General features: G+C 38.1%; 1 protein-coding gene across 12 annotated transcripts in view; it reads left to right on the top strand.

Moving 5' to 3' along the window:
- The window catches only part of RhoGEF2 (Rho guanine nucleotide exchange factor 2), a 656,727-nt gene that overhangs the window by 38,304 nt on the left and 590,560 nt on the right, over positions 1 to 27,863 (top strand). The window contains exon 1 of one of the 12 annotated variants that reach the window (XM_081725665.1): positions 6,997 to 7,048. The exons of 10 other annotated variants lie outside the window; for them this stretch is intronic. In XM_081725665.1, coding sequence (XP_081581791.1) covers positions 7,012 to 7,048 — 37 coding nt within the window. In that variant the 5' untranslated portion in view covers positions 6,997 to 7,011. Of the gene's footprint in view, positions 1 to 6,996; positions 7,049 to 12,767; positions 12,832 to 27,863 lie in introns of those variants that run through there. One more of the 12 variants, XM_081725664.1, reaches the window with a different exon arrangement.

Raw genomic sequence — 27,863 nt, 5'->3', positions numbered from 1 at the left:
AATCTCATCACGATATATCTTCCCCGATTTTGCTCTATAAAAATCAGTATCGAAAACAGAAGTAAATTTCATCCACTTCCGGTGTTGGTGGTATGTTGCAAGTCTGACGATATATTGTCTTGAGACACTGAATCAATTGCAGAACACCACCAGCACCATAGAGGTAGTGATGAGTACTTCAAGTTATATGACAGTAGAAAAACATCCTCTATAAAAATTGTTGCGTGAGTATCTTAGGATTCTGAAACATGTATTTTTGGATACCTCACATAATAGTAGGCCCACAGTTTTGGAGCTATGGACCTTTAAATTTAATTTTCTTCATATTTTCGGCAGTCTATAACTCCGAAAGGAAGCATGTCAGGAATCACGTCCCAAACGTTGTTGGTGTTTTGAAACACCCTATATATATATATATAAATATAAAGCTGTCTAAATATTGAATTGTAAGTGAGATGGGGGGGAAAACGGGGTAATGGCACACTGTGTATAATTGCACGCATTCCTGTATACAAAGAAGAAGAGGAAGAAGACCTGCATGGTGCTCAATCCTACCAACAACGTGTCCAACGAACCTCACTTGAGTGGGAGAGCGCTGCAGAGAACGTACTGCGGAGTATGACCGTATTGAAAATCTTTGTTTTTCTTTAAAAATTTCACCAGTTTTCTTTAGTGGTTAAGTTCAAACTTACTTCTGGAGAACGGTATTTTTGTAGTCAAAATGCATGAATAGTCAATTTAGAATAAATATAGGGTTAGTATTTTGTTATAATATTTACGCATGCCAGTCAAGAACAAAAAAATCTAGATGGCCTGATTTGGGGTAATAGCACGCATGAACACAAGAGTGCGTGAGATTAACAATGCCTCATCAGGCTTTAAAAAGTGTGGTACGTTCCCCATGAATCCAGAAGTTTTTATAGATGCTGATTTTGCTGCAAGTGATTATAGTGCTGCCAAAATGTCTTGAGCCGTGACCAAAATGCAAATTTAAGCTCACCCTCTCGACACACCCACGCGTTGAGCCAATAAGGATTCAACTGTTGCTAAGCAAGAGAGTCTTAGCGAAAGAGAGTGGAATTCCTTCTGCCGATAGCAGCGCTTGGAACGGAAGACTAGGTGTCAAGTCAATGTGGTATATCTATAGTGCTGTAGTCAGACTGAGGAAAATATGGAAACAGACCTTTCTCATGATGCAATGTACTCGACGAAAGAAAAATTTAGTGACTTTTCTGAACTGTCAGTCGCTGCTGGACCATTAAGGGAAGTCACCAATCCGAAAAAATCTCTGTAATAGTCCCGTTAACAGCAATTTCTCTGATTTCTAGGCAAAAACCATTGTCATTGAAGCAGAAGGGAAAGCTCCAAAGCTCAGGAATTCTAACAGCAATGCGTCGTAAGGGTCTGCTGCAATAAAAAGAGCGAAGAAAGCAAATACGTTTAGGGAATATCATATGGAAGTTTAAAAACGAATTTAACTAAGAACTCAACTATTGCGTGCTATTACCCTTCACTGCAGGGTAATTGCACGCAGTGTAAGGTTTCAGATTTCTGTCTGCAATCTTATAACGGAGAGTAATTACGCAATAGTTCCGAGTTATTTCATAGTAAACATACGTAAGTATATACAGCACTATTCATTAGATTCCATGGTGATCTCTCATTGCTGTTCTGAGCAATTAAAAAAAAAAAAAAACGTGTCATTACCCTCTTTTCCCCTACGTTTATATACAGGGTCCATTATAAAAGTAATGCGCATTTTCTGAAAAAAAAAATAGATTTATTGATCGGACCTGTACAAATACTTAAAATTCTTCAAAATACTCTCCCCCTACATCAAATACACTTGCAGAGACGTGTCTGCCACGCCTGGAACGCACTCTGAATGTCCTCGACAGGAATGTCTCTTAGGAACGTTGTAACATGCTTTTGGATGTTTTCCACGGCCTCCCAATTCTTCCCTTTCAGCTCTCTCTTCAAACGGGGAAACAAAAAAAAAAAAAAAAAAAAAAATAAATAAAATAATATAAAATAAAAAAAATCGCACGGAACCAAGTCGGGACTGTAAGGGGGGTAGGAGACAACCGGAATGTTGCCCCAGGCCAGGAAGTTGGCACACTTTCGGCACATACTTCGCGCAGACTTTACGCATTTGCAGATCCTCGATCATTGTCCCATCCCGCAAATGTGGATATGTGTAGGGTGTCAGTAATTTGCTGGGTGCTCAATCGACGGTTGGAGCGCAAAACTTTGCGTACACGATCCACGTTTTCGTCGGTTATGACCGTTGTTTAGCGTCCAGAACGGGGTTTGTTGGCGACCTCCTCCCAGCCCTCCTTGAATGCCTTGTGCCACCTTTCGAACTGTGGCCTTGAAGGCCTCTTGAAGCATCTGAAATGTTTCGGTTGCATTCTTTCAAAGCTTCACGCAAAACTTGATGGTATATCGCTGTTCAAGCGAACGCTCCATGGCGCCATGTTATAAAGTTAAAAAAAAAAAAAAAAAAACGCGGAGGCACGTTTTTCCGCTCACACTGCTCGGAGCAAACTGGCGACCGGCTGCATTGGAAGGGCAGACTTCCCCCCCCCCCAACCACATTGTCCGACCGGTTTTAACACGTTGCCATGGATAGTTGCGGCACAATAAAATCATGCTCACTACTTTCATAATGGGCCCTGTTCACTGAAATTATAGCTATATATAGGATAAATAGGTAGCATTTTCCATTGTGATTATTAATGAGTTATTGAATTTAATTTAAAATCGTTTAGATACAAGCCTAAGATCAACGGGTGGGTCTAACATCATATTATAGTTACAACATTATTTAGATAAACAAATCTTATAATTCCCAAGATTAATATACATGACAGTCACGCTAGAATAGCCATCAATATTCTGGAGCTCAAACGGAAAGCAAATTCTCTTTTGCCATATTTGTTCCCTGCACAATCATTCCTTGAATCTTGTTGGCGTACACGCTGCGGATGTTAACATTTTAGCAGTCACTTTCTTTTTAACATTGAAACGTTGTTGGTGAGGTGTTCTTTAAAAGTACGTGAAGCTTGATCTGAAACGCGAAAGTAACACTCGATGGAGTTCGAAAGCGAAAGCTGTGAATGTGTTGCTGTAGTCAACCAGGTCAGGTTATTGAGGAACTGGAAGAATTACGTGACATCTCAACTGAAACACTTGGTATCCGAGGACATGAGGTCTTCCTATTTCAAACATCCATTCGTTTAACTGGATTGATCTGGTTTATTTCTGGTCTGAAGTAGTTCTGTATATTGATCGGATCCATAAATGTCTGCAACCTAATGATATGCTCTTATTAAGTTGGAGAGCAAATGAAATACATGATGGAAAGCATCATGAGTACAATTGAGACTGCCGAAGCACGTCATACATGCAGCAGAAGAAAACTGCAGATAATGGAATATGGCAGTGGGAGCACGCTGTACAAGATGATGATGCATGCCTGGAGAAGAAGTAAGTGGTGAATCTTTGACTGCACAAGCTGAAATGGAGCATTCTGTCAGTGAAGTTCCAGATGAAATTTGACAACAAATATGTGATCGTTTTCCCAGATGCGGGACCTAAATTATATATTTTGATTCCTGTGTTTTGCTGCCGACTTCGTACAATGCAGCAATAAAGAAAGGCTGAATGCAAATCGTTCTGATTTGGCATTACTGAATCCGAATGATCTCAACGGTGTAGAATTATATTAGGGTTATAAAGACATCATTTGCTCAGGAAGATACGCACAAGAAGCTAAAGAACAGCTGGAATTTTCCCCACAACGCATCCTGAAATACACGTCTTCCATGGGGCTGTAAGAATTTGGCAACTGCGATTCAAATTTTGATTACACTGCATATATCCGTCACATCATGTGAATGATCCCTCGTAAAGTGAAGCTGATAAAGTCGTACTTATGTTTCAGTATGAACCACGAAAGACTTGCAAATTTGGCTGTTTTTTCCATCGGGCATGGAACATTATCGGCTTCAGATTTTGGGGATACGAACAGCGTCAGTTGAAACTTTCGCAGATACCATTGCACAAAAAGTGCCGTTCTAAATGTTAACGCAAAGACAGGTAGGAAATTTGCTCGAATAGAAACTTCGATGTCGGGCGATTGTATACCGTTCTGGGGGCCCAATAGAACACCATTGGTGGTGATTTTGTTGTAAAGTAAATACCCGTCAAATCGATCTGTTATAAAGCAAACAGCTTGCTGTATATAATAATAATAATAATAATAATAATAATAATAATAATAATAATAATAATAATAATAATAATAATAATAATAATAATACTGTATTATTAGGATTATGAAATCTGTGATTTCAAACTTGGGTTACATAGGGCTTCAGATGTTAAGTTGTCGCTGGCGTCATAAGTAGAATCCGGATTTTTATGTAATATCAACCCCCTAATATTTTGAGTCATTAAACAGTTTCTGAGCAATGCCAACTGACACAGCAGACTCCGATGGAAATGAATGAGCAACAGGCTTATTATTATTTTAAATGTTCATTGTAGAAATGTACTGCCTGTATCCAAGTGCCCAATCGCGTTAGCACGGGCTCCGGAGGAAGTGGCACGTCTGGCAGTTGATCTCTGTAAACTTGAACACGTTGTGGCGCCTTAACAAACATTTTTTTCGTGGAAGAAACTAGTTGATTTACTTCGCAAAAGTTGTCTCTCACCTCTTCAGCAACACGCTGAAGAGCATGGGCCATACAGGTGAAATGAATTAAGTAAGGGTAAAAAAAACTGTAAGTGCTCTAGCCACTTTTAACATGTACTCTGCACTGTCTGTATAGAGAACAAGAACCTTTTCTTCCTGAACTCCTCCCGGCCACAACACTTTAAGACCATCGTTTACAAATTGAGCAATCGTGGAATGATTCGTGTGTTCCAGCAATTTACCCGCAATAAGATAGGATTTAGATGGAGCATCTTCACTTAACTTTTCAATCACTAAATTTGCTACATAACGTCCCAAAACGTCTGTTGTTTCGTCCACAGAAATCCAAATATATATGAACTACCTATTTCTGCCCTAATGGTATCTATAACTTCCCTATAACAAACTTCGAGATAACACTTTCGAAGAGTGGATTCGTAGATGTTGTTCTAACTGAGATTTCATTGAACATCCATTTTTTTTTTTTATTTATTATTATATCCATTCAGTTGAATAAGCTTAGGTTACCTGCTATAATATTGCCATTGTCACCAGATTCTTGGAACGAACTCTTGCAGTAAATTCCTGGAAGCAAACTAGCATACAGTTTTAACTTAAATTGCAGAACTTGCTTTCATATTTTTTCCCGTCCGACCTCCGATAACAATTAAATAGACTTTAGTTTAGGAATTTCCTGGCCAGTCGCCTGTCAGGCACCTGATCTGTCTTCCTCCAGAGTTGAGAATAAAGGGCGCTGCTAATGTACCCCGGAGGGAGGATTTTTACTTGTTTCTTCTTATATTTCTTGTGTTATCGGCGAGAATTCTGCGAAACATGGTTTGACAAATAAAAAAGAGAGAGATTTCTCTTTCGGTAAAGAAACGAAAAGATAGATATGACAAAATTGAATCTAGATGCAAGCCTTGCACAGCTGAAGAGTTCATTTTTTATTTTAAATTAAAGTTAATGCAAAATTTTAAGACAGTTTTATGTAAAAAAAAAATATGTAGAAACCATAGAAATATATAATATTGGTCAAAATATGTAAAAATATGTAATATGAAACTTGAGTTGAAGCACTCTACAGGTGTGAATCACAAACATTTAAGGATTTGACGAATCTACATATGAAAGAAAAATATGTAATTACATACAAATCCGGACATTAGTCATAAGTCATCTTTTGGATGCCAAGTGGAAATTAAATTCACCTTGTGCAAGTCACATGTGAAATCACAAATATATCTCGCTCAAACGACTTGAAATTGTATAATCTTACTTCAAAACCACTTCTACAAATCAGGTCTAATTTTCTAAGTTGTGTCGTCATGTGTTGCATTCTTTAAAAAATAAAGGAAATTGAAATGCAAAATTGACGTAACAATGACATCGAGCTTATGTAGATCTAGCAATCATGTCCCATGTGTCAGAAGGTCTGTTTTCGCACCTCAGACCGAGGGAAATCATACAGCATACTTCTAAGTCCAAGTTGAGAAAACTGAAATTTAACAGTTTGGAGTAGAATTTTGTCTTTAAAAGTACCGGTATGAGAATTAAAGAAAGACGTATTAGTATGCTATGTTATGCTAGCGTATACCGTTGTCATTTCGCGCGCTGTGTATTTCTACTTAATCAGTCTTTATGGAATGGCCATAGTTGAAGTGTGCTTCGTAAAGAAGTATAGAACACGTGGAATAAACGGTTGGGCTCTGGTCAGATCATGATGTTATTGGTGATATATTATTTCCATGCGTTAGAAGTAAAGTAATTTTTCCGTTCTATTATTCCAATGATGTCGTAGTTAATAATATATGTATATCCATACTGGATGCGTATTGTTTTCAAAGCATTGTCTTCACAAGTTCACACGCATCTGTCCTTTATGTTGTGGACTAGAAGGAGAGGGAGTTTGTCCAAGGGGACTTGCTAGGATGCTGAGAGAAACAGACAACGCCGAGCGATAGATATTTTTAGAAGGCCAGGTGTTGTTTTGAGTCCAGCAGTTCTATTGGAATATTAGCTTTTCAGCGTAGTTGTAGTTCGAAGAGATCTTATGTGATCATTTTGCTCCGTTTTCCGAATTGGTAATTCTCCTGATTTTTGCGATGTGTTTTGATGTGCCTTGTGAATTACGTTGTTCATTTTGTGTTGTTTGTTAACAGAAGTAGTAGTGTTTGTATTAATAATGCTGTGTAAACTGTGCGTCAGACAAGTGATGTTACCAGGATGACTTTCGGTTGTCACCAAAGGTGGTGTACAGTATTTTCTTGTACTGTTGTAATAAGAATACTGGAAGTGTGTGTGTTAAAGTAATGTTGGATATGGAAGATATGACTTCGAATAAAAAAGGTACGTTTGCTTCATATAAAATGATTATTGTGTTTGTTCTCGTGAGAAGTCTCTAAGTATTTCGGAATCCATCAAAATATAGTTGCAACATGTCTTTCAGTTAAATGTCGTGTACTGAAAAGAGCCTACACGAATTGGTTAGTCTTTCGGAGAGTTTAACTAATACGAAACCTTGAAAACTAATTCTAGTAGCAAGACTGCTGACACAAATTGTTTTTCTGATATCGTTAAGTAGTAGTATCTTAGTGTTTATTCTGGACTTAGTTTTGAAATAATGACGTTCCAGATAGGATGTTGAAAAGTATATGGAAGGAAGAAAATTATTAGTTAATCAATTATATCAGTATTTATTGGTAATCCTGGAACCTCGTGGTATCCCTGTCACGATGCTCCGAGAATCGAACAGGGACTTTCCATTTTTGGTTATGAAATATATTATCCAATCTCGTGTGGTACAAGGTAGTACACTATCATAGGAAAATAAAGGACAATCACAATGTTTCAATTGATAAAAGTTCATTATGTTCTTGAGTCTTTAAGGTTTCCCAAATAAGACTTGTAACTTAGTTAGCAAGCATATCATTAGAAGTATGTTTGTATGCACATGTAATTATTTCATTGTCGTTATTCAAGATTTAATATATTTTTCTGATGACTTTTTTAAATATTTTTTCTTCTGTTGTTTCTATTCTTTAGCGTCTTGTAGGCATGCTCCTGTTTCAAATTTCAGTTGAGGAATATGCGGTTCGAACCCAGCCTCGGTGCTGAAAAAGAATATGACACAAAAAACAACCTATAGGCCTACTTGCCCGTTAAAACAAACTATACTTGTTAAATGTAAGCTTCCTTTTGTTCTTAAACTGTTGGAAGATCTTTGGTATTTTTCGAATTGTATTGTGTGAGTAATATGATACATTAATTTGTGTACTTTAAGATCAGATTCTCTTACATTCCCTTGTCATAACCTTTTACGAGGGCCGTAACTTGTGGGGCGCAGGGGGTAACTGTTCCCCTGGGAAGCTTCCCGCCGTTCGACGGGGGTCCACTTTAAGATAAATGTTCTTCCTCCATATACAATACGAACGTGAAATTACAAATGAAGCATCAAACAGGTTTACTACATTACATAAACAAAACAGCACACAAATGGTAAATAAAATCAAAAATGAGTCGTGGACTCATTTCAGTAAAAAAAAAAAAAAAAGTCTACTATTAGGGGCCCTAGAAATAACATTTATTTGTATGGCTTTGAGATTTGTCAATATTGTCCCCTTAATTAATTTGTCATGTATGGAACGGGCCCAGGGGCGTGCGGGAGGGCCAACAGGCTCCGGGAGCCCCACAAAGAGTAAGAAAAAGGTGGAAAGAAGGGGCTATCTTCGAATTTTGCGGGAAGGCTAAACAACTTTTTCTAGGGGCCCAAATACACGTATTAATCCTTGCTCCCCAGAAAAAAAATATGTTACGGCGCTTTTTTTTTTTTTTTACTTTAATGTAGATGTGTGAACAACAGTCGTGAGAAGTAAAGTAACACAGTTAATGCTTTAGTATTCATTTTTTTTTTTTTTTTAAAGAAAATCTTAAGTAACAATACAGGCTAACGAGTTACAATATAGTATTATTCAGAGAATTGTTACGACTAACTAAATCATTCTTGAAGTTCCTTCTTTGATTTTGCTTTTACGGTACGTTTCAAGGTTCGGATTACAGAAAAAAGGACGAGATTTTCTTTGAAAGACGAGAGGGTTTCGTTTCACATTGGGAAACTTCGGGAGACTTCCAAAATATGAGAGTTCAGTACTGAAACCCGAAGTTATTCCTAGAGCGTAATACGTCGAAAATTGCAATTGAAGTATAAAGTTATACATGCAACCTTTCCTTCGAATATTGAATCCATATAAGAAGCCATTTCTTGTTATCTCTTGCCGTTTCTGCTCTACGGCGCTCAATATTTAAATCAGAAGTGAACCGTCCAATTCCAAAACGGCTCTTGCCATTTATATCAAGTCCCAGAAAACCGACAAAAACTTAAAATCTATGCGTTTTGTAGAACTGGAAATATTTGAGGATGTTCAAGTTTTCACATGAACACACTCAAGTATTCCCAGTTCTACAAAACATGCAGATCCTACATTTTTCTGTTTTATAGGATTTGCTGTAAATGAACAAGAGCCGTTTCGAAACTGGACGACTCCAGTGATAGTTGATTTCTGTTACTTACAGTATTAATAGAGAGATAAAGGTAGGAATGAAATATATTCTTGGGACGCTGAATCGATTGCTTGGAAGCAGCTTCTCGCCGTCATTTGCCGTTCTTGCTCTATGGTGATCAACGTTGTAGTCAGAAATGGTTAATACTTACTTCATTTAAGGGAAGAGATGAATCTCTTCTTTGGACACTGAGTCGATTCTGAAAAGCCGCTTCTCCATCTCTCTTACCACTATTGCACTAATACAATTCGACATACTGATGGACATAGCCATTCTATAAAACTCCTCATACTTATGCGTAACGTAATTCGGAAATTTCGAAAAAAGGATTATATGTCCGAGAATCAATTTCCAAAAACTAGAATAAGTGCCATTGATATTTTCTGTTCTTCAAGTAAATCAAATCATTGTATTAGTAAATACGTATCGTGGAATTCTTGATGTTCCAAAAGGTTTGTAATCAGTTCAGAAACAGTATTTATATTGTTGAACAAGTTGAAATGTCAATTCTTCGTCGGGAAGAATAATTTTACGAAATGTATTTGAACTAACCCCCCTCCCCTTAGGATACAGATAGGAACAGTGGCGTAACTAGCTATGAGCTCTGGGGGCCCAGGCTCCCTCCAAAATTAACCTGGCCTACTTATACAGCAGTGCTGTAGAAAGATTTTTGTGAAATCATCAAGCAATCAATACTGCTTGTTGTGTGTCTAGCATCTTTAAAAATGTGCAAACTTACACTCACCGTGCATGAAGAGTGCACTTAATCTGTACTAAGTATTGAGACATGAGACAACACGTGCGAAATGTCGTCTTATTAATTCTGAATTTGGATTTTTATTTTAAGGCCTTTCAGCATGCTAATAAAAAGGGAGAACAAAATTTCTTGTAATGAGGAGATTTCAAACTTTCAATTTGGTCGATATCAGATTGTGCAACACGTAGTTTCCAGACTACTGTACTAGGTAGCCTTGGCCCCTCTCGAAATAAAACCCTGGTTGCGCCACTGCATGTGGGAAGAATTTGGACTTGAAGGCATCGGTAATTAAACTGTTCATCTTAGCGATCCCCAAAACAGCTATGGATTGGAGACTAATATCGGTCGTTTTCAATTAGTTTTACATGTCATCCCCTCACGCCGTGCCGAAGGGGTGTGATTTTGAGCTTAAATGAAATCGGAAGTGTTAGCAATTGTCTCAGTCTCTGAAAACTATGGGTTGGACAGTAACATCGGTCTTCTCGATTATTTTTATATTTACCCTTCACCCTTATATCCCTCCTTGCCGAAAATATGCTAAAAACTGAAGTTAGACCAGGGTGCATTTATGTACGAAAAATCATCAAAATCAGTGTAGCGGTCTAGGAGGACGTACTGGGCAAACGTCGTGACGTACATTTTTATGTGTATATCTTTACCTGTTAAGTGGTAGGACAGTCCGCGTAGGTATCTTTGTTGCTCTTCGATTTTGATGAGCTATTGTGTGAAATTTTCCGGTATCAGATACTGTATACAACAAAATGAGGTTATTAAGTGGAGAAGCAGCATCAGATCATCATCCTTCTCCTAATAATTGTAGAAAAGGACGAACAAATGCAATAGTTTTGAAAGTGAAATAGGCATAACATATTTGTCTATTACAAGGAATTATTCGACATATTCAGAAGGCAATCTGAAGGTCTTCGCATTTTATTATACGACATGAACGAGAAAAAAAAGTTACGAAGCCTATTATAGCTTAATGTGTCGGGCATATGTAGATCAACATACCTGGTGATAGAGGTCACTCAACACTAGTCCTCGATGTTTCTTGTTCAAACACTTGTCACAAAGGTAGATCGAGATTTTCCTTACCGCTTGCACAGAAATCTACGTCAAGTTCTTGTAGCCACCGTGAGGCAACAGTTTTGATATCACATACCGGATAAAGATGGATAGCCATGTTCTGTTTTACAGAAAGCAAGAGAAAGTCACTGGGAGCTAGGTCAGGGCTGTAAGGTGGTGCTCTAGTTCCCAGGTAAACGCTGAATACTCTCAATAGTTTGTGTGGGGAATGGGGTCTCGCATTATCATCGAGAGAAATCACACAATACAAAGGAGACTAGGACATTTTCGTCTGATGGCGTCCCGCAAGTTCAGAAGTGTCCTACAATAACTTTCAGCATTCGCAGTTTCTCCTTGCTCCAAATGATCGATCAGTAGCACACCAGATACGTCCCAGAATACAGCGCACGAATATTTCTGGACGAAGCAACTCCTTTGAATGTCTTCTTCCATAGAAAAGGGCATATTTCCATTCCATGTAGTGAACAAATGTAATATTGCTTCATCACCAGTTAGTACGCGGTGTTCCCCTCCGCTGCTTAACGCTTCAGAATATTCAGCGACGTCGCCATTCTTCTTGTCTTATGGTTCTCGGATAGTACCGTGGCACCTATTTCGCGCAGACTTTCTTATACTTAAGGACATTAACCACAATATTCTCCACGACACCATGTAGTAGTCCTAACTGAGCTAATATTGAGTGTAGTGTTCCTCTTCTGTCCACACGAATACACACCTACGTGAGCACAGTTTACGTCAGCGGTTAAGGTACTTGGTCTACCACCGTGTCCAGGATTGTCATTAACAACACTAGTCCGTCCTTCTTTGAACGCACGATACCACTTCACTACATTTTGCCTTGAAATTGAGCCCTCCCCATCTCAACAATCTGTCTATGAATGTCAGCAGGTGTAGTGCGTTTGGCCCACAGGAAACGCACCATTGACCTCATATGTTCTGTTGACCAATTTTCCAGACGAGTCATCATTTTATATGTCCGCTTCTCGGATATACAGTACATCATCAGAATTGCGAAGTCCTCAAACCTATAACAAGATAAACGTGTTACTAATCTACAAATATATCTTCGTTAAATTACAACGAGTAACGCAAAAGTTATTTGCGTTGTAATCTTTTCTCCAACTCTCATATAAGTAATTCTAGAACGCATTTCATTTTAAGTAGCTACGTAGGTTGTTTTCCGAAGGTAATGTTACAGTTTTGAGAGAGATTTTGAAAGTAAATCATTCAAGACTGATGAAAGGAAGAGATGAAAGTTGTAATCTTCAAAGGGTTCATTTATCAGATGTACAGAAAAGCTTCAGTAGCAAAATAGAAACTAATTTAAAATCCGGAAACTAATTTAAAATCCTTGACGCATATTAATATTAAGCATAATTTTGCCCACAGGTAAGACTTACTTTGCCCACAGGTAAGATTTACTAACAGGCTCAAACCAATGTAACCAAAAGTATCTGTAGGCTGGTAATTAACAAATTAACAGTACACACTGGTCCAGAATCAAATTCTAGGTGGCCAAAAACGAAAAAATAGAAATGCAATTCTTAGGCGTAATTTGTGCTACAGTGTTTCTTTATTATATACCTGAATACTTCTGTACATTTTTAAGTTTTCTTCTCTACGCCGCATAGCGCCACTGTCGCTGAAAGAAAGAGCAACGGATGACGCGTTCGCTTAGTCATGATTTTCATAGTTGCTGTGACTGTGGCTTGTCGTTTACGAGTCGAATGTAAGCCTTTTGTGATTTTCTTTAGTTAATAAGTTCCTAAAGCTTATAATTTGTGTAATCAGTTTGCTTTTTTGTCAATTTGCTTTAAAGGGTGGACGAGTGGTGTAAACATATAGTGTTTTTGTTTACATTTCGTAATTATTAGACTGAGAAAAAAAAAGTGCCTGTTACTGCCAAAAGATTTCGACATTTTTATATTGTTTTGTTAATATTAAGTGCAGTGAAGTGGGTTTCGTTGCCGCCGTGCGCCGCCGGTGTCAGATAAATGGACATAATGCAGCTATAGGTGAAAACCGTTGAGGAAAATTATATGTAATCGACTTTGTATGATTATTGTTTAAAACTGTGTGACATAAATCTTTTTTTTATTTGATCATGGAAGAAGTTATCACTTTTAAGACTCTTTTTGAGCAGTGGAGGAACCAAATTAACCCACAAGGGCCTGCTACAAGAGCCACAAGGGATTATCTTGTCGCCTATATACAAAATTTGAACACAGGTGTAATCGACGAAGAACTTTTAACATCAAAAGTAGCTAACTTTTGTGCAACACTACACAAATATTGGAAAGCAGCAGATCACAGCAGAAACAAATTTTTAGTGAAACATTCGGAGTGGCTAGAAACAAAATTCGAGATAAAACCGAACGTTGCAGCGTGTCCTGGAAGACCTTCAAAGAGTTTCGAGGAAAGTAGTGAGTGCTCGAAAAGGCGAAAAATACAAAAATTGAAAGGTGGTGTGTCAGTGGAAGAGGCGACTACTTCGTCAATGTCTTATCTACGAGACGAGGGAAAGCGAGCAGCCGCCGATTTGTTAAAAGATGTGTTGTAAGGTTCGCCTACGAGACCTATAAAAATCAGAAGAGCATACAAACAAAGCATGGATAGGTCAACCGAAGTGACTCAATACACAGATGACCAAGCCCTGGTATTGGTGATGGATGGTAAGTTGTCAAAGCATAGCTACATCACATTACGAAAAGGGGCCATAGAACATAATTTGAAAAACTTTTTCCCTCCGTGCAACAAAATAGTGGAAGCAAAAAATCCCTGCTATCCTGAAGGGATTGAAGTGAGTCTAGAAGGAGCCAGAATTCCTCTTCAAAAGTTATTAGATCACACTGCCGTAAGGCTTATAAAAATAGCAGACTGGACATCAGTGGAAGCGCTCCCGCATTTAGAATTAAAGAAAGTGGTCTTAACTGTAAAATATGGCTGCGACGGTAGCTCAGGACACAGTGAATACATGTATGTACCTCCGAAAAATGTGCATTCTAATGAACTCCCGCCAGACGATAAAGGCAAACCTCTGGCAGCCGACACGATTGGACAAAAGGAGAAAGGAAAAGGGGGGAGAAAACGACCACATGCACCAGAAGAAACTCCGGATGCAGCACAAGACCAAGATGAAGCACTGGATATCGACGATGAACATGAAGAAGGTGACTCTAAAACTTCAAGTGTGCAAAGTGGAAATCTGTTTTTATTTTCTATGGTCCCTTTAAAACTTGAGGGTACTTTAAGTAATGAAGAACAGCAGGTCATTTGGATCAATGATAGGCCATCGTCAACAAAATTGTGCCGTCCTATAAAATTTATATAAGTTAAAGAAACTGCCGAAGTGATTAAAAACCAAGTGAATCAAATGAAAGCAGAAGTAAATGATTTGGTTCCTTTTCAAGTGTATGTAGAATTCCAAAATAATCCTATTTTAGTTGAATATAAGGTCCTTTTTACTATGATACACGGAAAAATTATAATTGCATTGACGAACACTGGAAGTCAAATATGTTATATTTGTAAATGCACACCGAAAGAGATGAATGATTTACAAAATTTAAAAAAGTTTAATATTAATCCTGAAACCTTAGAGTATGGTTTATCTCCTCTTCACAGTTGGATTAATTTTTTAGATTTAGTGTTAAAAGTTTCGTATAAAAAACTTAAAAGCTCCGACAATAAGAGGAGCTACTGAAGCTCAGCGACAGGAAATGAAGATGATCAAAAAAGAAATTCAGACCCGATTCCGGAATGAAACAGGCCTACACATAGATAAGGTGCTAGCAGGAAAAGTCAGGACTTCTAATACCGGCAACGTTGCCCGACGTTTGTTTCATAATGCTCAACACTCTTCAGATATAACAGGATTTGATGAAGACTTGATTCGAAGATTTGGAAACATAATGATCGCAATTTCAAGTGGAGAGGTTATCAATGAAGAAGCCTTCGCTAAATATACAGAGGAAACGGCAAGGAGATTTGTCAATCTATACGGGTGGTACAGAATGCCTGTTAGCGTTCACAAGATTTTAATGCACGGAGCAGAAGTTATTAAAAGCGCCATCTTTCCAATAGGTATGTTATCGGAAGAAGCTCAGGAGTCTTGCAATAAAAAATACAAACAGTTTCGTATGCATCATACTCGAAAAGATTCATGCATGCATACCACGACAGATTTAGTTCATCGGTTACTCGTGGATTCAGATCCAGTAATAACCACCCTTAGGAGAGCAACAAGAAATAAGCGTACAACTCTACCGGAGGAGGTAAAAGCTCTGCTATTGCTCCCGAAACAGTCAGACACGAGAACAGAAGGAGATAGCAGTGAGGGTGAAGAACTATGAACAATCCGAGGACGAAGAAAATATTTTGGACAGCTGAATAGACGATGATTTATGTGATATATTTTTTCTTAGTTAAAATTCTTTAGTGATCTTTATTATCTCATTTTAGAATAAATTATCTTACTTCAAATTGTTTGTTTACTTTCTAAAACTTATTGTTGCAGTTTCCAGTAACATTTATTTATTTTCAATAACCGTAACTCATATTCAAGGAGCCATATAGTTAATTTTACGAATAATCCGCCATTTTGAATTTTAAACAAAAAACTGTTATCAGATTTGAAATCAGCAACCCTGAAAACCCCTCTGTAGCAATTTTTAGCCACAAGCTATTTGAAATGAATTTTGGCCACCTAGAATTTGATTCTGGACCAATGTGCAGTATAACAACAGTGCTGTTCCCCGTTTAGTGTGTATTGTTATTGGATATACATTTTCATTTGACAGTTTATCAGCGGACAGGTGTCATTTGACTTTTTCTTTCTTTTCTTTTCTTTTCTTTTTTTTTTACGTTGGATATTTGTTTGCTCTAGGAACTTATAGACGTGCTTGACTCGAAAAATGAGGCCGATTATTTTGCTGTTTTAACGGACAAAAATGCGACACTTTTGCACTTCCAGTGCAAAATTATTTTTTTAAAAAAGTTCTATTCTTCTTCAAGAAGTTAAAATTAACAAAGGTACGAAAATATGAGACATCCTTTCGTTTCGATAGAAATTCCAGGGAAACACAAAGTTCCATAGATAATGATGTCTTGCCTTTTACGGGGCATATGAAAGACAATTCAGGAAGAGTTTAATTTTGATTTTCAGTAAGGGCCGTAACGCATCCGTCGTTGCAATATATATCAAATATGTTATAAAAACCCAGTTGCAAACTTATACTCTTCACACCTATCTTACAGACAATTGTTGACAAGTGTGTAGAAATTACTTCAGAGACAAGGGCGCCCATAAGGGGGGGCAAGGTGGGGCGCTTGCCCCTTCCTTAGAGGAAATTGTGCTTCGGAAGATCGAAAACCCGAGATATTTTAGAATAGTTACCGCAAAATTTGAGACTACATTTAAAATGTCGCTTATACTTGCCCCCCCCCTTGGATACCACAACATGGGCGCCCTTGTTCAGAGAAACAAGTAATTTAAATGTACACAAAACGTGAGTTAGAATCCAAATTCTGTGTTTTCTTCAAAGCATAATTACGCTTTTTAGAAATAATATTGTGCTAAGAAACCTTTCTTCTCATTGACATTTGTAGTGTGGTCTTTTTAAACATTTATAGTGTAGAACGTTTTGTGATGTGAATGGCTTGAGTGCGTTTTTGGCAATATGCCTTTCTCATAAAATCTACACAAAAATAAGTCAAAATAGTCGTAAAATGTCAGTCGAATGGAAAAGAAGTTTCAAACTGTGTTGATCGGTTTCCTTCTGCAGTGGTGAGTGAAAATGCGTTGTTTCACAATAGAGATTTCATTACGCAAAAAATGAATTAAGAATGAATGTTCAATTTAACGTCCTACTGATATATCCTGTAGGCCAGGGTTTCTCAACTTGGGGTCGCGACTCCTAAGGGGGTCGCGAAGATAAGCGGAAGAGATAAGTATAATTAGAATCTAATACCAGAGTTATTTTTTTTTCTGATAGGCATATTTTTATTTTTAAACATACTATTAAGAAAAAACAAAAAGTAGGTCTACCAAACATTTTCGATAGGTACAGAGTTGTTTAAAAATCAGTTTAATTGGAAGAGGTACGATATGGAAGTAATGAGAACTGCATATTGAGATAAAAAATACAAATGCAACAAAACCTCCATATTGAAATAAATTAAAATTAAAAGTTAATGAGATACTCGTGTTGGGTTTGTTGCAAATAGCTGTTTGCGTTTGTTGATAAATCAACAATGGACAAATTAATGTCGGCAATAAAAGGAATTACTTTTGTTTTGGATCCTCTGTTGTTCTTTGCAGAATTGTAGACGTATGTGTGTGAGCCAGGGACGTAACTAGAGTGATCGTCGCCCGGGGCAAGAACTCGCCTTAGCGCCCTCCCCTTCTGATTAACCAAACCAAAACACTCCCCGACCACACCTGATATTAGTATCACACAGTAAATCTCCTATTCCATTTTCCTTCAATGATAAAGTTTGATTTCAAAATTGCAGTACATAATTTAATTTTTAGTACAAGACAAAACACTACACTAATTAGTATTTGATTGCCAGATAATTTGCGTGTAGCATTCTTGTTGATTGCCAGATAATTTGCGTGTGGCATTCTTGACATATTCTTATAGTCTTATCATAACTGCAAATCAAAATGTTCTTTTGAATTATATCGGAATATGTATATCTATAGAATGAATCAAGTCTGTTGCTTTAGAATAGAATATTTAACCCTGGAACCGTACACCTCAATTTCTGTTACATTAACCGTACACTTGGGTATTGGGTGCCCCAAAAATCAAAACTCATAGTTTCATAGAAAAAAATGTTAATTTATATTGAAAAACTACTTTAACATATTCTTTACAACTCTAACTTGTGCAGAAATATACTTTTACACGCTACTTTAAGGTTTACAAGTGTGTAATGTGTCAAAATAGAAAAAAGCTTATATTTTGTACAAGATTTAGGAGTCTCATACTTTTTAGTTTTTTTTTTTCAATTTTTCTTCCTTGAAATTGACACGAACACTTATGAGGTGTGTTTTGTAAATAAATTGCGTACACTCAGCACACCGGATGGTGGCTTTTGAGTCATTGTTTCGTGGACAGATACTGCGTCTTCCAGCCTTCCGGTTGACGGGTTCGCCTAATCCTTTTCCTCAGATGCGATGTTTGTGCATTTTTATCATCTCCTTCTGGATCATTTGAACAAGGTACACATTTAGCTTCTGAGGCACCAGGTAAGAAACGTATTTCATAATATCATTTTCTTCTAAAAAGTCTCCTTCATTTTCACTTTCAGACTTACAGTCAAAATGTCTGGTTGATCGGGCTCAGAAGAACGTGGTAACTCATTTAAAATGTCTTGCTCAGTTTGTAGTTCATCCATTGTAACTAAAAGTCTGCAAACAATACACAGAAGTACGCATAATACTGTGGAAACTAAATACGTATACGTGAAGAAAAACTTACACTAACCGTACACTGGGGCACTGAGTGCCTCAACAACGTTCTATAGACAAAATGGAATGGGCCACGACCATAGTAAACAAAGCAACTCAGCACGCGAAGGACGAGTAAAAGTCATGGGAAATGACAACCTGAGTGTTGCCAACCAAAATCTAAATCTAAACGTAAATTTCCTGGGGCACAGAATGCCCCGGTGTATGGTTCCAGGGTTAACTATATGACAAGCAGTCAAGCCGTTGTTTCGAGTATTATACTCACTAGTCAGACATGTTGCAAATCTCTTAAATCGATGTAAGATAAATGAAAACGACGTAAGGTAATGACGATGGAATTAAAAATTAACTTTGCGGGCTCTTTTGGCTGCAAACCTTCTTACAGTGTCCTCAAAAGATAGCTTTGAAGCTAACTTGTTCTCTGTGGATATGATGCTAAGGTTGGTTAGTCGTTGTTGTTCTTTTAAGTTTCTGAGGTAGATATTTTTTGTAATTATCTTTAGTTTGCTAAAACTCTTTCCTTGCCTTATAGTAGATATAAATATTTGCCCAATTTTCCGCCCTCACAATCCGGCGCCCGGAGCACAAACCCCGTTTCCCCCCACCCAAGTTATGTCGTCGGTGTGAGCGAATAGTCTTTTTTTTTCAGCAACCTGGCAACAATGAAGGTAGATTTTTGGTGTGGAATCTTTGTTTCCTAAATTTTAAATGTAAACAAGTTGCTTTTAACAGTTTTTGGTCATACTGAACACACCAACGATGTACTAAATTCACAACAATATGAGGTAACTCAAAGTGGCGTCGGGGCGTCATTTAGGGGGAAAGGAGGGGGCAATTGCCCCCCAAGAGAGTGAGGAATACATATACTTTAATGTATTGTCTACTAATATACTAGTACAAAACGTGAAAATCTTTTGCCGGTGGTGCTCTTGCCCCCCCCCCCCCTCAAGCGAAGTCTGAAATAACGCCCCTGAAGTGGCGGCTTCTCGAAAATTAAAATACACAATAACTTTTTAAACAACTGTCCAAGATTTTTAAAAACCAAAATTAGAAATCACTGTGTTTTTTTTTAATCATATGAACCAAAATTAAGGGAGTTATGAAGTTTTAAAATTTTCGAACGGCCTCCATTTGAAACAGTACGATGGATAGAATTCGATTTGTAATATGAATGAACTGACCAAATTTGGTTTTAATCCATTCGCTTTTAGGGAAGTTACTGTAATCATTATATACGAGAAATTGATTTTACTATTGTAGAAATAGATCGATATCGTAAGATCTCCGCAATAGGTATATTAAAAATCCGATACAAGCGTATTACGAAGCAGAAATTATAAGGGTGTCACTGATAAGATGATGTGTTAAAATGGAGGTCGTGATAGGAATTAGGTTTAGAGCCACTGTTGTAGGCTGAAGGAGATGGATAATAAGTTGTTGTGAATAGTTGTGGAAAATTGGTGAAATGAAAATGTGGGAGGAAACTGAAGAACCTCGAGAAAGTCTACAGACACAATATTATATACTATAAACTTACATTGCCTAGAATCGACTTATAGACCTTTCGCACTAGAGGTGGTTGGTGTGCAGGTCACTGTTGGATACTACCAAGTAGGCCTATTTATAACAGAAGTTTATTCTTGGAAGGGCAGCCTGTTGGAGACTGTTGGGTTTCATAGCATCCTATTACTGATGCAGTTTCTTGGCGTCAGCTGTGGCAGACCAAGATACAGACTTTACAGTTAAAAACGAATGCTATTTTTTGTACTTCCTATGGAATTAAAACAGACCTATAAGGCCCATACGTATAAGAACCATGAAGCAGACCTATAAAACAGACCTATAAGGACCATGAAGCAAGTGAAATCAAATGATGCAAGATTGATACTTGCATACTAGACTAATATGGTCTCTAAACCGTAAAATCGTCTTTGGTGAAACCACATCTTACTTGAAATGTAGTGATGGGGGCCGCGGTGGCTCAGTAGAAGAGCGTTCACCTCTGGTGCATGGGGTTCTTGGCTCGATCCCAGCTCGCGCCAAGTGAGCTTTGTGGTGGACAAACAGTGTGCGTGGTTTTTCTCGGGATTTTTCCGTTTCCTTCCACTTTCTTCATTTCACCATTTCATTCATTGCTCAACATAGCCGTCTCCTTTAGCCTAGCCGGCATAAGCGTTGGACGTAAAACTTCATTGTTAGACTTGTAAAGATTTCATTGTTAGACTAGTGCAATTTTCACAAAAGTTAACACCTGTAGGCATTTGATAGTCAAAGTTGGCAGATGGTCTTTTCTAAAAGATTTCAGCATGCTAAGTTCATTTTTACCGGTTGCCAAGCTTGATCTGTCCTCTGTTTCGCGCTATGGCGCCATTTTCCAAAATGTCTGCCATGATCATTAAAAATTCAAAATCCATGGAAATTAGTGACCATTACGTCAAACTATATGTTTTTGAGGCTGGAGAATTCAAATCTACTGTCTATTTTTGCATACGAATGATTGATTTTGTTATTGAGCCATATTCCAATGTGGCTGCCGTCATTAGGGTTAGGGCATGCTAAATTCATTTTCAGTGGTTACCGGGATTTAATTTCATATCTTTCGAGATATAAGCACACTGAAGTACTGAAGACAGCATATTGTGTGTTTGCATGCACCTCTTCACAAATATAATGATACATAGAATTAAAGTCTGGTGAATGAGGTGGCCAGAACATTTCTTTTACTTCACCAAAATACTCTTTGAAAGAATTGAGGAAAGTGTGGTTGGAATGATGCGTACTGTTATCTTGGAATCAGATATTTGTGGGACACAATGCAGAGGTACATTTACACACAGGATCTGATAACTACAAATAATTAGATTTTAGGAAGGAATAAACATTGATTTTAATAAGTGAATTCATACCACATAATGCCTTAAAAATATTCCTGCAGACGTCCTGGCTCATGCTGCACTTACAAGCAGCAGTACATTTCAGTTTTGCCTTTCTACAATTGCAGTTAGCCGTTCTGCATTGTGTTGTACAACTACAGGTGATAAGTATAATGCAAAACTTTGGTACCGATGGCAGGTATGTTGAAGTAGGAATAAAACTGCCAATCTTGATTTCCCATCCAGCAGTCTCAGGTGGGGTCAACACAAGGTACTGCTTATTTGCTTGATACCACACTAATGCTTGATAGTGTGCCATGATGATTTGAAAGGAGAGGACGTTTTGTTGGTGGCAGATATTTCAGAGGACGTTCTTGTGTAAAGAGTATTAATCACGCATCGTTTACTGATCCAGTTGGGTCAATCTCATAAAGTTTGCAGTGGATGTGCTATGTATATTTCCAACATTTTTTAAATGTCCTGCGAGAAAAGGTGTGGTATCAGAACCTGTTAGAGAATGGAAAGCTGGTGATTACATTGTCATCAAGCTGAGATGCAGTATCATGAATTTGAATGTACTTCTTTTTTTCGATGTTCCTGATTTCATCCAGATCTTTGTATATGGCATCTTTGTGAAATGAGCCAACAGAAGAACAAACACACTTGTGTCTCGAGCAGCTAGAACAATAGAGGAAGCATGGCTCTTTATACAATGCAAAATCATACGTGTGTCAGCTTCCTCGTGTCGGGCTTCCAGCTCTTTGGTATTGACAAGAGGAGATATTTTAACTAGGGATGGGCAAAACCGGTTTCTATAAAAACCGAAACCCGAAAAACCGACATTTCGGTTTTCTCCCAAACCAGTTCGGTTTTTCACCGAAACCGGTTTCGGTGAAAACTTTTCGAAAACACATAAAACTATTTCTGTGGAAATGGATTTGGTTTCCGGAGAACAACGAAACACCATTCTGGTCAGAAATAAAACAAATTTTTGAAAAAAAAAAAACGGAATCGGTTTTGAAGAAAACCGAAACCGGACCAGGTAAAAAAACCGAACCGATTTTGGAGAAAACCGATAATCGGTTTCGGTGAAAAACCGAACCGGTTTTGAAGAAAACCGAAACCGGTTTCGGTGAAAAACCGAAAAACCGGTTTTTGTGCCCACCACTAATTTTAACCTGCTCTTCATCAGTGAAACCATCTGATACAAGATTGACTTCGGAGCAGCCTGTACAATGAGCTGTTCAGACAGAAAATTTGCCAAGCCCGATTTATTTTCTTTCATAGCCACAAAGTTGTCCCAGTTTTTTTTGGGAAGAGGGACACTCCTGTCTTGTATGTCTCTCCTCACTGGTGCTACATTCTTAGCTCTTCTCTTCCAGGTACCTTCTCTGATTGACATGTCAAAATACTTATCAAACACAACGTCTAAGCGACAGAATACACTTCCAATTTGAAGTATACAGGCAACAAACGCATCAGCAAAGTCAACAAAGGTTTCCGCTTGCAGGGACTTCCCCAATGCGAATATGTAAGCTTGGCCATCAATTATCAGTGCAGGCTGCTGCTGCAAGTCTGCTGGATCAAGGTTTGTAGGACAAGGTGTTTTACCAATCTCAGTATTTATCGGAAGAGACTTCTGTCCTGTCCGTAGATCACTATTAATTTACTGCAAGTGCAGTAGGTGCTGGAGTCAGCTCATGCTTCAGTATGTCTTTAAGATTGGCATTTGTAGCATTTATGGCAATGATGAGAGGTTAGAACTTTCTGTTGCTTGGAGTACTTTATGATCACTTGTCTGACCGTTCTTCCTTTACATTTCAAAGAGAGAAGCAAATAATACATGTTCCTTGGTAAACTCTCTCTCAGAGGAGCCATAGAGCCAGGCTAAAGCCTCTCCTCAACAAATTCAACAAGCTGTTTCTGGCCCTTCTGTTGAGCAAGAATAAGGTTGTCTTCAATCTGCTGTGTGACGATGTCCTTTGTTGCAATATTTTGCAGATGTGCAGGTGGATTTTCAGCAAACAGTTTGAATGTTTGGAGGGTTTTCATAAGATTTTCTTCATCTTTAAGGTCCAGTTTCTGCCCACCTTTGTTGCATTCATTGTGAGTGAAGGAATCTTCCCGTCCAATTCCATAGATACACCTTGTCTCAGTAGCCAAGTGACTTCACAGGTTGTATGAAAGGGTCCATCGGCTGAGAGCTGTGATCCCAACAATTCCACCACTTTTCTTGCCTATGCCATTCATTCACTCCTTGCTGTGGTTTGGGTCCACTTGGTTGAATTTCTGTTTTGCTCTTTTTACAACAAAATTACCATTCTCAAAATCAGCCTTGACCTCTTCTCGAAGCTGGTATATCACACATAGATACACAGTCGTCCTCTTTGCATACTGTGTATGATTGTACTTCACGAAAATAGGCAGCACTTGATGAAATGCTTACAGGTGAAGCTGCCAATTGCCTTCTCTTTGTGCTCGCGTGCATAGAAGGAAAATCTGCAAAATCTAAATAAATCTCTGCAGATAAGTTTACCAGAACTGGCATGGAAAATTACGCATGGAACGTACTTCTAATTTATATCAAGTAATATGCCAACTAAAAATTTCTGCAAACTGCTTCTCTATTTTAAGTGTTTTTGTTGGCTTGTTTAAAAAGGAATAAAAGTATGCTTATGATTTGATGTGAGGCACACATTTTCATTAACTGTCATAGTCGGCATGAGCCATATAAACAGACTAAGTTAGCATAGTAAATTTTCAAGTTTCTGAAGATATACCAGTTGCCAACTTTGACTGTCAAATGCTTACATTTTGCCGTGGGAGACCCGAGTTCGATTTCCGGCGGGAGCTCATGTGGTTCGGATTCCACGTTAACCAGTAGGTCCCGTTTCATATAGCCCCGTTAAACTCAAAAAACTCAACTCAAATGCTTACAGGTCAAATACTTCCGTGAAAATTAACCGGTAGCCTCATAAATATATAGTTTTATATAAAGGTCATAATAATTTTGATGGGCTTTGTAAAATTTTGATAATGATGGCAGCCGTGTTCTTAAATGGCAGAATGTCAAAACTGGTAACTTCTATGCAGAAATGGACGGCAGATTTGCGTTTTCTTCAGCCTCAAAACATAAGGTTTAACACAAAGATGATGAATTTTCATTGATTTTAAGTTTGTAATAAATTATGGCAGCCATATTATAATATGGTTGAACATAAAACCCAATCACTCTTGTGCAAAGTGGACTGCAGATCTGAATTATTTTAGCCACAGAAACATATAATTTGACATAAAAATGATGAAGTTTCATGAATTTTAAATTTTTGAAAATTGTGACGGCCATATTGGAAAATGGCACCGTAGCGCAAAAACGAGGACAGATCGAGCCTGGCAACCGATGAAAATGAATTTAGCATGCCCAAATCCTTTTGAAGAGACCATCTGCTTGCTTTGACTGATTTGCCTACGGTACTTTTAAAAAGCACGAAATCTGTGATTTTGAAACAGTCTATGTGTTCTTATTGTTTTATCGTACTATACAGAGGTTGTTCAGCCTACGTTTGGCCGATTTCGTTCCGTCCCCCTCCCGGGCAGAATGGACTCACCCGATCTGACTCGTGGCGTCCTGCAGTATTGTGCAGTGGTTTCCTGGGAACGGAGTTGTTTTCCCGCTCGGACGACAATAACGCACAAAACAGGACCATTGTTGTGAGTGTTGTGTTAAATTTGTTTCCAAGTGTGTGGGTTTCCGCTCTGTAATCAAAATGCCGCCCAAACTAAGCCGGTTTTGGGAAGGCTATGTTGCGGCTCTTTATGACGCCCACTTTAGTGTTTCTGTCATTAGAAAACAGTGCAAGAAGAATGGTTGCAACATCAGTTTAAGTGGAATAAAAAAATTATTAAAACTACAAGGACAACGAAGCTCCACCATTTGGATCACCAACGAAGTTGCCTAGGAAGCGGGAACGCACCAACGCCACTTCCACCATGCAGAGGAAACTTTACAAAATGGCAATGCAAGAAAATCCGTCAACACAATGGTGTATGGCTAATCGTCTTGACGTGTCTTTGGAGACTGTGAGCCGGACGTTACACCATCAACTCAAGCTGAAAAAAGTCATGAAAGCTCGCGGCCATCTTCTCACGGATGCCCACGAAATGTGACGCCCGGAAGCTGTACGAACGACATCTGGCAAAACAAAGGTGGATGTACGTCGTAACGCTCGATGAAGCATTAATTTACCTTTCCGACTGCGGCAAACCGAGAGCCATCACGCACCGAGAAAAAGGCGCCAAGAACTTCAGAACGTGGGTCCGTGTCTGTAAAGAATCCTTCCCAAAAGGGTTCATGGTCGTTACTGGCTACTGTTACCGAGGTAAACTGAAGATTCGTAGGTGGCGAAGAACTGCAAAATAAATTCGCAGTATTTTCAAGAGCAGATCATGTGGCCAATCTACGAGCATGAGATTCCAACAGTGTACGGAAATGACGCCAATCTGGTACGCATTCACATGGACAAGGCCTCATCACATACCTCACGATCGTCCCTCGCATTCTTCAGGGAGATGGAAGAGGCAAGTGGTATACAGGTGATACCTTTCAATGACGTACCTGTTAAATCTCCAGATGCAAGTCCTATGGGCTATTGTGGATTTGGATTGCTGAAGCGGGCTTTGGGAAAACGGCGTGTGACAACTGTGGAAGGACTTTGGAAAGCTGTGCAAAGGGAATGGGACAAGACTCCCCTCCCAGTTCTTCAGAGAAGCCTATTACAGTGGAAATTACGCTGTCGGGCTATTGTTAGGAACCAAGGGAAACACATCGAGCATTTACGGACCTGGCTCTATGGATTCTTCTAAATTTTTAGGTATGTCGAAATTGGCCAAATGTAGACTGAACAACCTCTGTATTACAGGCTCCCAATAGATCCTTTGGTGGATATACCATTGGATGACTTAGGCAGCAAGAGCTAGATTTCATTATTTATTTTTTTTTTTCCTACCAAAAGCGGATGTTATGTGGATTCTTGATTGTAATTGATACGCTATTCATTTGGTTTCTGAGGGAGAACAAAGTTGATGGGAGCAGACGAACTGTGGTGTGATGTGAATAACCCTTCTCAGTTATTCGTCATTCTTCCAGGACTAGCTTCAACAGGATGCAACGTTGGTATTGGTTTTGACGAGATTAGATTTCGGAGCAATCTAGAATGGAGAGTCAAAACCATTTTATCATTGTTTTAGGATATACCGTTCCTTCAGCTTCTGTAGTCCGAATTCTTTTTTCAGCAGTGGTTTTGCTAAGCCTTTTTTTTTTTTTTTTGTTAATATAGAAGTTAGAGCATATATACAAGTTATCACACTTAGTGTAAAGAATTCAAGATATTTAAGAAATAGAAAACATTGTCGATGTTGCCGACACTGCTCAACCTTTTCATTCATTGGAATTTTTTTATGTACGCTTCTGGAAAGATCATTCGGCTACATACTTACGTAATTTGAAACTGCTACAAAAACTAAGCAGTCGTGAAAATATTACTAACCCGTATATTTGTAATACAGAGTGTTCCACATAAAACCAGTACGACCCATTGTTTACCTACTTTTCACGCAGAAGACATTTTGCATTACTTCATATGTGATATTCCAAAGTTACAGATTACTAAGCATATTTCACTGTATTATTATATTTTATGTAAACGGCCTATTTAAAACTTTGTTTATAGTTATATTTTATGTAAACGGCCTATTTAAAACTTTCGGTTTATAACAAATGGGTCCGGTTCATTACGTTCCCAACGGATCTTGTAGTCCTCCGTTTCGTGCACATATCTTGAATTTTACTGGTTGTGGGAGCAGGGTGACTACTGATACTGGAAATACTTGAATTATACTGGAATTTAATTTTGATGCTGGAAATACTGGAAATATATTGGAATTCTGATCCGCATACTGGAAAAATCATGAAACTGGTAATTTGTCAACAATCCTTTTTTTTTTTTTTTTGTAATTGTTTTAATAGTCTTAGAAACAATTTTGTATGCAATGAAATTATAATTTTTTCCAAAGCAAGAGTTGGGTACATTTTGTAATTAGACATTTAAAGCAATAGGTGGAGTGGAGCTGTGAGGAAAGTTGGGAGGCCGTTTTAGAAATGTTAAAAAAATCATTGTAATTCAAAAAATCAAGGCTAACTAAATTTATTAAAACTAAAATATTCTTTTGATGATAAAACGATTACAAACCTGAAATCATCAAGAGTGTGATTATTCCTACAGAACTTTAAAAAAATCCTTAGTATCTTATTTTGAGACTGTTTTTGTGTTAAAATCCACTATATCAATTCAGCATTCAATTGCTAATTGCACTATTTCTCTACGACGATTAAACTACCGAACTTAACTCGAC

This window comes from Thermobia domestica, chromosome 9 (genome assembly GCF_964235325.1).
Source record: "Thermobia domestica chromosome 9, izTheDome1.hap1.1, whole genome shotgun sequence".
NCBI classification, from domain to species: Eukaryota; Metazoa; Arthropoda; class Insecta; order Zygentoma; family Lepismatidae; genus Thermobia; species Thermobia domestica.
Note: the sequence above shows the minus strand (reverse complement) of the source record. Positions and strands in the feature narration are given on the sequence as shown.